The sequence below is a fragment of the Lagenorhynchus albirostris genome, chromosome 16, assembly GCF_949774975.1.
Source record: "Lagenorhynchus albirostris chromosome 16, mLagAlb1.1, whole genome shotgun sequence".
Taxonomy (NCBI): Eukaryota; Metazoa; Chordata; class Mammalia; order Artiodactyla; family Delphinidae; genus Lagenorhynchus; species Lagenorhynchus albirostris.
Window position 1 is genome coordinate 503,954 of NC_083110.1, and position 12,164 is coordinate 516,117.

At 40.2% G+C, this 12,164-nt stretch overlaps 1 protein-coding gene across 1 annotated transcript in view; it reads right to left on the reverse strand.

Annotated features, from left to right (window-relative positions):
- Positions 1-318: 318 nt before the first annotated feature.
- Positions 319-12,164, reverse strand: part of FMN2 (formin 2) — a 312,579-nt gene continuing 300,733 nt past the window's right edge. The window contains exons 17-18 of the mRNA XM_060126886.1: positions 3,147-3,228; positions 319-1,849 (exon numbers count right to left, since the gene is read on the reverse strand). Coding sequence (XP_059982869.1) covers positions 1,823-1,849; positions 3,147-3,228 — 109 coding nt within the window. The 3' untranslated portion in view covers positions 319-1,822. The remainder of the gene's footprint in view (positions 1,850-3,146; positions 3,229-12,164) is intronic.

A 12,164-nucleotide genomic window follows, 5' to 3' on the forward strand; every position in this document is an offset into this window, starting at 1 on the left:
ACTACTGAGACCATGTGCCACAACTACTGAAGCCCGTGTGCCTAGAGCCCGTGCTCTGCAACGAGAAGTACCCACAATGAGAAGCCTGTGCACCACAACGAAGAGTAGCCCCGCTCGCCGCAACTAGAGAAAGCCCATGCGCAGCAACGAAGACCCAACACAGCCAAAAATAAAAATAAATAAAATAGATTTATTTTTTAAAAATTAATAATAATTAAAAAGGATCTTCAGACATAGACGATCTAACTTAATTCCACCCTCATGGTAAGTATTTTGCAAGTATCTTTAGGTGATACATACACAATAGGCACAGAACTCTTTTATTATTCATTTTATTTTCATATAAATTAACATCCTAGAAAAATTAAAATAGAAACACTAAATACAGTATTGCACATAGCGATCTCTGTTAAATGCCCTATTATATCATTGAAGAAAGTCATGTACACATGGAGGGGCCGAAGGAGATAGGAGAACAGCAGAACAGCAACCCGATAGCCACTACTGTGTCTGTGCATGTCGACTACAGACTGAAAGCTAAGGACCGTACTCTACATAAATACAAACATAGTTATGATTCAGAGTTTCTTTTTAAGTTGATTCCATGATTGGTTTACATTAGCAACACATTCTCCCCTTTATTCACAGCTGTACCCCAAAACATATCATTAAAAGAATTTTTAAAAATATCTATTAATGTTAGACAAAACCATCACAACGCATCAGGAGCTGATTTTAAAATACTTTCATAGAGAGTGGAAGATTTACTTTTTTCCTCTCAATCTAAAATAAAATCTTTTCCTAGGTGCCTTTAGATCATAAATCCTTGCATGCTCATTTCATAGTTTTTAATCAACTGCCATAACACATAAAGACAACCCCAATCAGGTCACAATACTCAGGCAGCTGGGTTTAAGTAACAAGTTCTAGGTAGATGCCAATCCATCTAAAAGTTACTCTTTTTTTGCCACCAGTTAGTCACGTTTGGCAATTTTATGAGCATCATTTATTTAAATTCCTTAAAATTGTGTCATTTTCTTTGTGAAGGGCAATGGTAAAAGTACAGAGAGGCACAGCTTTGGTTTAATTGACCTTTGCTGCAGATTGGCTTTGTGTAAGGTCCCAAAGGACATAGTTGATAAACACCCTCATTTCTGATTCCTGCCTATTTTAAATGATTTATAGGAATGGTTTTCCTTTTGCTATATTCTTTTCTATTCATTATCTGATGAGTAAAAAAAAATGAAAATCTTCTTTCACAAATATATAGTTACAGAGACCAACCCAAGAGCTGGGAAAGCCTTGACTATGACATATATAAATGGTACTTCAATTTCAAAATAGAAAATTTATATGTAGACGTGAAACTGATACAAACAATTCACTAGAAATAACATTTTAACCATAACTGTAAATGCAGTGATGTGGAGTACTGGTCGTCAGTAGAACGGAACGTGTTTCACTGTGACAGGGCTATTTGCACATCATTATATTGAAGGTTACTGTTTAGCATGTTCAGAATTAATGCAGATACTGCCTCTTACACATGCTGTTTTGGTCTATCGGTAAAATACCATAAACTTTTACAAAAAGAAAAGGTGTCACATTCTCCACTGGCCTACTGCTTTTGCTTTTTTTCCTTTCTTTTTTTTTTTAATATACAGTAGAATTCAACAATCAGTGAACTGTCTGGAAAACACAAAGATTATGCAAGAGGCCAAGAAGAAAAGTGATCAAAATGATGAGTTTCCTTCCTGCCCTTGGTCGGCTGAATTCTGTGGAAGTGGCTGCAGGGACTCATTTTCTTTCTGCTTTTCTTTGTTCAGGTTTTCATGCTTATTTTCGCTTTCTGAAAATAAATGCACCAGGGAAGAGTTATAGTTAGAAGGAAGAACTTTAAAAATGTATGGCGTTTAGAATAACCCAAACAAGGTCTTTTCATTTGGATCAAATTCTTTGAAAAAAGGTTAAAGATACACAAGGTGATAAAGGAATAAAATAGAAGTAGAATCTCTTTTATCTTTTAGAATTTTCACTAAGACAAATCACTGAATGTTTTTGAGGACAAAAGTTTTGAAAATTTAGCTTCTAATCAACATGAAAGAATACCAGGTCACCTTTTTCATTTTCTCATATTTATGTGTGCAAATACATAAATATGAAAATTGAATCGAGGCTTCATCTCATGGTTAATGTGATTTAACTCTTTTCTATCCTTATAATTCCATAATTGTGGTTAATAAATAACTTCCTGCTCATTCTATACATGTACTTTAAGATTGTACTTTCATCAAAAAGACAGAACATAAACCAAACCATAATAAAATACTTGTTGTTACGTAAGATTTTTATACAGAGAAACTGAAAGGAAAATCTTTTAAATGAAGATATAATTTCTAACTTTTTTCTAAATAAAGCTGTTAAACGGTATTCCAATTTGGGTTATTTGAATATCTTCCATTTAGACTATATGAGACTAACTCAATTCAAACTGCTCCTATTTTAAGGCCTAAAACATCATCATTTACTTACTCTGTGGGATCAAATGACAACCCCTCGAACACTCAACTAAACACTGACAGTACCACAAGGGAAAACTCGTCATTTCCACCACCCTTTCCTCTCTGGGGGCACAACTTGGCGTTTTATTTTGAAGGGGAGAGCGGACAAAGAGGTAACACCTTGGCTTGTTACACTCGGGCTGTGGGCTGACAGCTGCTGGGCAGCCGACTCCGCAGAGCCTGAGCCCTGGTCCCGGCAAAGGACAACAATGCACCTGGCATTTCATGTGTTAGATCCCAAGGGTGCTCATCCAATTACAACAGCTGTGCTGTGATCCGTGTGTGATGAGGAAAGTGAACGATGGCCCCCAACCCTGCCAGCAACCCCACACACATACGTGCACCCCCTCAGTGGATTTATCTTAATTGTTAGTCTTTGAATGCTGAATGCTGAGATTCTTTTAGCCTTTGGGGCCTGATTAAAGGCAGAAGGAAAAGGAGATTCTTTAAGTCAGAGGCTCATTATTTGTTCAAACTTAAGAGGAAAATAATTAAAATATTATTAGATGAATTTGTATATATTGAGAAAAGAGTGCTTAAAAGCCAAAGAAAATCACAAGTTAAAAAAACAGAGTAAATACTTACAATTCCAGAGTCATGTCTTGGTTTTATTTTATAAAGTGATTTTCCCTTTTTCTGCCTACATACCTCTTCAGCTTCTTTTACTCTGGGTGGGGGAGAAAACACACAATTTAAACAAAGATTTAGAAAGCTAACTACAATCCACCTATAGCAGTTGATTTATTAGAGAAAAATACCACATACCACAATGTCGCCCGACATTTGATTTAAAAACAGAATGTTAGAGCTAGAGGCAAATTCACCTAGTGGTTCTTAACTTGGAATCAAAGGATGTGGAATGGAATAGAATACAGCACATTTATATTTTTAGGCTACACTTTATCCTATACTGATGGAGTCTTACATTCAGAAGTAAAGTAAAGAAATATCCTTCATTTTCAGGTGAGGGTGCTGAGCTTGGCTCCATTACATAAATGGGGCTGGCACTATTACATAAATCAGAAGCATTAAATAATTAAATAAGCAGTACCATATAAAAACTCATATGTTTATTTAAAATGGTCTTAGGTTCAGTTTCCACATTGCATTTCCCCAGGCATGGAAGTCTGTGCAATGAATACTTGGGGTGTTTTTTAAAAAATTGAGCTTCATCAAGCATGGGAATGAGTCATTCAAAAGCAGAAAATAGAGAGTGAGCAGTAATGTTTGAACGCATCTAGGATTTCTTTTTAAACACACGCTCCAAGGGAAAACAGTATTGAGTTTACCAGAGGAACAGTTAAAAGAGGACGTCATGGGGAGGGAGGTTGTGCAGCAAGTCTGGCTCTGCTGTCTGACGCTGGGTAACATCTGCTCGCTCTGCCCTCTGTGTCCCTTAGGAAGGACAAGGGCTCGATAATGCAGAACAGCATCACTAAGAAGATCACACAGAGCTGCTGCAAAGGTCCAAAAAGTTTTACCTTAAAATTTCTTTATAGTAATGCAATTATACTCCTATAAGGATGTTAAAAAAATCAGTCCATGATTTTATAAACAGACATATTTATATATATATATAAAGTTCTTTATAAAATACTGTAAAATGTTACCAATGATTGCTTTAACTAAACAGATAGTAAGAAATCTGTAAGCTGGAATTCTATTAATAAAAATAGGTGCCATAAGAAAGAAAATAACCTATTAGGTTAATTTGTTTTTATTACTGTGGTTTTCCTCGGGAATTAAAAATAGAGTATTTCTGGAGAAACTGAAAAGGCCGTGACTTATCTTAATAAAAGACTTAGATCTTGAAACCTGTTTCCTGAAAGAAATGAGTTTTAAATATACTTCTTGAGCCTGATGGTAAAAGTTCTAATGATAGAATTCATCTCTTATGCAGTTGAAAGAACCCCTGTTTTTAAACAACAGAAGGGAACAAATCATGGAGTACAGCAGCTATGAGGTTACTGTTGCAGCTCACAGTAAAGCGTGGCAGATCAAAATAAATCCTTTTGGATGTAAAATGCCTGCTGAGTTGCTAATGTCAGTAATTCCAGAAAATGATGACAGTTTAGAAAACAATCCATTGTTACCACTCTACTACTTTCTTCCCAAGCCATAAGTTTGCCTTTAATCTTTTCTCCAAACATTTGAATACAAACACATTATAACAAACTAAGGATTGCAGAGTTCCCATCTTCCTCTGAAATAACTACCAGTTAATATAAGTTGAAATATTTGGACAAGAAATTAAGGAAAACATTTTTTTTTTTTTAGCAGTTAGCAAAAATCCAGTAGATCCCCTTTTAAATTTACTTGGAGCTCTTTAAAGCGTTTTGTGACATTTAAAATAAATCTACTTCACAAGTTTGTAAATCACCAAAGCATCTTAATTTTCTCACTATCTTACTTATTTTGTTCTTAAAAGTTTTTTCTAAGTATCACAGGAAGCTGAGTCTAATACAAACATATTAAATTTTACACAAAAACAAGTCCAGCCATTCCCACAGCAGACACAAGGAGAGCTAGAGAGAGTGGTCAAGGAGCCCTCGCAGTGACTGGGCACCGGGCTAGGGGCACTTAAGCCCGGCGTCTGTCAGGGGAGAGGCCTGTGCGCACAGAGGCTGGGGCGCTCGGAGTCCAGCGCTGGGTTCGGGGGCTATGCCCCGAGGGGACCCTGGGGTTGGCGGGTGGGGTTCCTGAAATTCTTCGGAAGCAGGTCGACAGTTGAGCTTCGTTTCAAAGAGAAATCTTAATTTTCCATACTTTTCTTGGAAGGGGAAATGGGGCTGAGGGTGAGGGGAGAGGACTTGTACAGAGTAACCTGGGGGCGCCGCGGGGACCCTGCTGCCTGGGACCCGCCACCGAGGCCAGAGCTCCCCCGCCCCGCTGCTTCCCTGTCCGACGGGAGCGAGTGGTCCCTGCGTCCCCAGACCCCAGCCGCGCACATGGCTCCCAAGCGGTCGCTCAAGGTCAGGAGCAGAGGAATCACGGAGAATCAGATAAAACGCAGCTCCCGGGCCCCCACGTGTCTGTTCTGGGCCAGGCGTCTCTGTTCCCCCACCGTACCCACCCCCCTGCCAGGACGCGCTCGGAAGCAGCACTGGGAGAATCTGATCCGATGTGGACGACACCGGGAGAAGCTGCGCCCCGGAACCGAGCTGGTGGTTCCCCACGCGGCGCCCCAGGACCCCGGCGCTCCCTCCCCCTCGAGGCAACGCCGTGAACCCCCAGGTCACGACCCCAAACCACAGGAATGGGATCCCTGCAGTCCCCTTGGGGCCCACCCATCCTAAGTCTCCTAGCAAATGCTGCTTCTTCCAAAGGCCAATTTTATTTCAACAAAACTCTGACATTTTCCCCACACTTTAGGCAGGAAAAAAGAACGTGTCCCTGGAGGTGAGCTTGCCGCCAGAGTTGGCAGAAATAAGAGGAAAAATAATGAGGTGAGCCGGAAGGGAGAGGGCCCCCGAGTGCCCTCCTACTTGGGCCTCCCTCTGGGGGTCAGGAGGAGTTCTTGGCTCCAAGTGCAGGCCCCTTGAGTAACCCTCTTCCCTCCTGCCTCGCCCCTCATTCAATGAGTGCTAAAATTTCCTAAACTGAATAGGAAAAAGATGTTCCTTTCATAACTAGATATTAAGTGAAAAGGCACAGTGGTGATAACTTTTCAAATAACAAAAATGACCTACACGTCTTATTTGGAAAGGAGGAGGGGAGTGAAAAGAGGGATAGTACTTCATTTATAAAGAGAAAGCAGTCACATGAGGAAGGAGGAAGTCAGGTCTTGGCTGAAGGGGACAGTCCTCGGCCTGCACTTGAGTTTAACCTCCAGTTAGGAGGGGGTCTGTGGTTGGCGTATGGATTCATAGCTCTTGTGCATGATTCACGAAGATGATTTTTTTTTAATGTGGCTGCATTCACACAAAAGGGACTGCCAGGGCGTTCGTTAATCAAGATTTGACTCTATTAGTCAGTCTCCCAAGGCAACAGAAATAAAAGCAAAAATAATGGGACCTGATCAAACTTACAAACTTTTGTACTGCAAAGGAAACCATAAACAAAATGAAAAGACAACCTACTGGCTGGGAGAAAATATTTGCAAATGATGCAACTGACAAGGGCCTAATTTCCAATATATGAACAGCTCACACAACTCAGTATTAAAAAACCAAACAACCCAACTGAAAACTGGGCAGAAGATCAAGACATTTCTTCAAAGAAGACATACAGATGGCCAATAGGCACATGAAAAGATGATCAACATTGCTAATTATTAGAGAAATGCAAATCAAAACTACAATGATGTACCACCTCATACCATTCAGAATGGCCATCGTCAAAAAAGTATACAAATAACAAATGTTGGTGAAGGTGCGGAGAAAAGGGAACCCTCCCACTGTTGGTGGGAATGTAAATTGGGGCAGCCACTATGGGAAACAGTCTGGAGGTTCCTCAAAAAACTAAAAATAGAGTTATCATATGATCCAGCAATCCCACTAATGGGCATGTATCCAGACAAAACTATAATTCAAAAAGATACATGCACCCCTATGTTCATAGCAGCACTATTCACAATAGCCAAGACATGGAAACAACCTAAACGTCCATCAACAGATGAATGGATAAAGAAGATGTTATATATATATGCAGTGGAGTATTACTCAGCCATAAAAAGAATGAAATAATGCCATTTGCAGCAACATGGATGGACCTAGAGATTATCATACTAAGCAAAGTCAGAAAGAGAAAGACAAATACCATATGATATCACTTATATGTGGAATCTAACATATGACACAAATGAACTTATCTACAAAACAGAAACAGACTCACAGACATAAAGAACAGACTTGTGGTTGCCAATTGGGAGGGGGTTGAGGAAGAGATGGCTTAGAAGTTTGGGATTAGCAGATGCAAACTATTATATATAGGATGAGTGAACAACAAGGTCCTACTGTATAGTACAGGGAACAATATTCAATATCCTATGATAAACTATAATGGAAAAGAATATAAAAATATATATGTATGTATAACTGAATCACTTTGCTGTACAGCAGAAATTAACATTGTAAGTCAACTATACTTCTAAAATAAACACACACACACACAAAAAATAGATTTTTACCTTATTAGATAACTAAAAAGGGAAGTAAAAAATTTTCAGATGACATCTTTGGTAGGCTAATTCTAACAACTGCAACTTCTAACCAGAAATCTAGACAAAAAAGAAAATATGAACAAAAACAAATGATGTGATAAGGAAAACTCTTCTCTCATCACTTTTAGTGGTTTTGGAAAAAAAACAACACAGAAAGCAGAGACTAGAAAACAGGAAAGGCAGACAGAACAGAAGGATACAAAGAGTATATCATGGCCATGAAATTTGACGTTTATGTTAAATTTTGGTGTAATATCTTTTACTGTCCATAAAACTTCAGTCACAACAATGTGCTGAATACTTTTCCAAAGTATGAACTTATCCCTCAAATGAAGGACCAAAAGTGATAAAGTAATATGAGGCGCTCCTTGATCTTTTAAGGGAGAATTTAATCATGGGAAAAAACCAAAAAACAGATGGAATCAGGTTTGGAAAACAGAGTAGGTGACCAATTTGAACAAATATTTTTTGTTCTTAATTTTTGTCCAGGCAATGAGTCAAAAAGAGTTAGATAAATGAATGGGTGATTCCCAGTAAGTGGAAACTCACTCCCTACAAGGACCAATCTTTGTATAACCAATTTTGAATAGACTTTTTGAAAAAATGAAACTTTTCTCTTTCTTAAACAGATGGAAATATTTAACATTTACTTGATGCCACCTTCATCACTGTTGTGATGTGCGGACTCAGGCCTCCCTCAAGGCCCCGAAGGCGTAGACAGCAGCTCACCCACTCTGATGTCACACTGTGCTCTATTGGACTTGACCTCACAGCCAGTTTTAAATCCTCTGTCTGTTCCTAAGATGGCACGTTGTGATCACTCCTCGCGGTGCTAGCATATCTGCCTTACATAGATCCTCTCTCTTCTTTAAAAAATTCCTGTCTTCTCTAGAGGGGAAAACCAGACAACTAAGCTCATCTAAATGAGCCTCAAATAGAGCAATAATGCTCTGAGTTCAGTCCCAGCTACACAGATACAGCTCCTGGGCCTGGAGGCAGTCCTGTCAGCTGCCAGGGCTTCTCCCCTACACACCGCCCTCCACCTCCCACAGCTGGGTCTGGAAGGTTAGGGCGGCCAGGAGTCTGACTCACAGTCGGGCAGGACACGACAGCGACAGCCAGCGACAGCACTCAGCGTGTCTGGTGAGAAGATCCTAAGATACCGCACAACCCGACCTGCCCATTCAGCAGCTTGTTTGGGAAGATGTCAAGTAAGGCTGGAATGAATGTGAAACCTGAAATTCAAGCTTATCAAGGTAGAGAAGTGTGACACCATTGGTCAGTAATGACAGATTTTGTGATGCTACAGAGAATACAGGATAAGGAGTGAGCATTTTGTGAGCAATGTGACTATGAGATGAGTCCTCCGTTGAAAACTGTTGTCTGGGCAAAAATGACCAGAGGAAAACATAACATCTCTAAGCTTAAAATTTCAAGAAAACTCTTATACTAAATTTATCTTCTAAAAAATGAAGTTGTAAATGTAACCTATAAAGAAGCTAAATAAATTTCAATACATCTATATAGATTTTTATTCCCTACATTGAAAAATTTTCAGTTGTAGCAGCTTCCTCTGGCTTTAAGATATTAAGCTTAGAAGTTATTAAGCATAGAAAATGAGTCCAGGAGACTGAGAATATTTTTAAGGTTTATATCACAGAGAAGACAAAGGTAGGTGACAAAATGAAAAATATTTTTTTTATCATAGAATTTCTTGAAACAGCATAATCTATAAAAATACTGAATCACTATGTTGTACAACTGAAACTAACATAATGTAAGTCAACTATACTTCAATTTAGAAAAAAGAAACTAGTTTAAATTCCAATAATAATTTTGTCCTTAATACAACTGGATACATTTATACTAAAGGTTATTCTAAATAGAGAGAGTGGTTTCTGATTTCTCTCCTAATAAAAATGTGTATTTCTCTGCACTTTCCTTCCCAAGCCCCAGACCCATTTATTGTAAGGCAAACATACAAAAAGTTCAATGTGATTCAGTGTAAAGACAGTTTGTGAGATGCAACAGTGACACAGACACAGAGAAGAGAAACCACACGTCTCTGTGGCCCGCAGGCCGAGTAATTTTTATCTACTTTATAGAGCAAACACCTGGCGGCCTCACCCTCATTAAGAAAACAGGTATGCTATCGTCATTCAATGGAATGAGAAGGGAGCCACTCCTGCCACTGAGCAGTAACAATCTGGTCTAAGTGAGTGTAGGGCGGCCGGGTTCACTGCCCGCCGGGGCAGGGGCGTGGGGTCCCCTCGCGGAGATAGGTCTCCGCCCACCTGCTGAGAGCAGACCACTCCCCCGCCCAGCTCAGCAGAGTCCCCACAGCTGCCTACTAAGCCCAGAGAAACCATTCTAATCCAAAAGAGAGGGGAGGGGCTCTGGACGGAGGCTGGGTGGGAGCCGGCATGTGGCTCCAGTAGAGCCGGAAGCAGGTGTAGACGCCCTGTGGACTCGACTCCATCTCGGCCTGCTCTCCTTTATGACCAAGATGCTCACCACCACCACCCCAAACCCCCTGAAAATATAGTGGAAACCATCAACCACAGCGCTCCTTATCACTGCAATGGAAAAGAACTGAAGTTTCGTCAGGCATGTATTTCTGAATTTGAGTCTAATTTCTGAATTTCATCGCTCATACTCTCTGACTCTTTCAGAGAAAACTGCCTCCGCGCCTCCAGGGCTGACGGCGCAGTTAGTACCAGCGAGCGCACAGCGGCAGCGACTCAAGGCGGCCATGCTTTACACGACCCCCGCCCGGGGACCGGCCTGGGGAGCCCCGCCTGGGGACAGTGCCTCGGAGACTGGCTTGGGGACCCCCGCCTGAAGACCACGCCTCGGGGACCAGCCTGGGGACCCCCGCCCCTGGACCACGCTTCGGAGTAGAGGTGGGTCAAAAGAGAGGAATCATTCATTCAGAAGATAACATTCAAGCAGTCAAATGAATTCTTTACAGTCGGCATCTCTTTGATAACTGTCTAATGTTCTACAAATGTAGGACATTGTAACTCATGGATGAGCTACCATAGGAAGAAATGTTTCCCCCTAGGTTTGGAAAGGCTGTAGGTGAGGAAAGATGGGTCCGGAGGACACAGCTGGGTTCTCCGGCTGGGCTCTCACTTCAAGGCAAACAAAACAAAAAATCACACACACACATCTCAGGATAACCCCATGAGGTGGGTACTGCTGTTACCCAACTTTTACAGTGAAGAAACTGAAACTTAAAATGGTCACATTACTCGCTCAGGGTCAGAAACCGACGTTGCAGATCCAGACAGACACAGACAACACCTCCTCAGCTCTAGGTGTAATAAGCATCGACCTGTGTGGCCTCCTCAAAAGGCAAAGGCATGGGATGATGAAAAACACGGCCACCAAAATCTTCCTCTAGTTATACATATGTACATAGTTATTTACATTTATGTATTTATACTTATCATGTATTTATATATTTACATTCATTATATTAATTTATATTTATTATATTTATTTTTATTTCTGTTTATTTAGAAGCATTTAATTTTAAAAGACTGAATTTTCTAAAACTCTGAACATATAAAACGTGGCAGGTTAAAATGGTTTTTGAAAGAGAAACTATTTGGGAAAGTGGGTGCATGTATTTTACTAGCTCCTGAGGAGAAGCACTCTAACTGGACAAATTCTGAACCCTATTCAAGGAAAAGTATTAACGGAAACACAGTGGGCTGTAGTGTTCATCTTTGAAAAAGGAAGGCATGCAAGATCATCCGGAGAAAAAACTACCACCACATTTTCTTGATTCTAATTTCTAGGAGGAATTCTTGACGGTGGCTCTCTACATAAGGGATGTGAACTGTAGTCAGTAAAAATCTAAAAATACAGAAGACAGAGAAATTTTCCAATGGCTTTTTTCTTTTTAAACACAAATCCTCAATATAAACAGCAACTAAATTTTAAGCTTTAACTCAATGAAGGCGTTTCTGAGGAAAGGGGATTCGGCACACACTTGGAGTGTGTTGTGCCCTTGCTTTTTGGTGATCTAACCTGATAGAGGGCTACAACTCTGAGAAACCCAGAAGGACAGTGAGCACATTTCCCCCACTATCTCAGATCCCAATGGTCTCAACTGAACAGCAGTCAGTAGGCGGTTAGAGTCTCTGACAAATGTTGGAAATGCTGACACGCTGTGCTGCTGAAGATGGGAGATGCATTTACCTTAGTGACTAGATGATTAAACAGTAAGGTTCACACTCCACTGTGTAAATAAAGACCATGAATTATATTCTGTCAAATCAGAGTATCATTTTCTCACGTTCTTCCCACAAGGAATTTACCGTGGTATCAGAAAAAGTTGAGAAAGCTAGAAGGTGCCATTTAGAACGTTTAAAAATGCTTAGATGATAAGCTTTTAACCATTACTGAAAATAGTAATATTTGTATTCATAAAC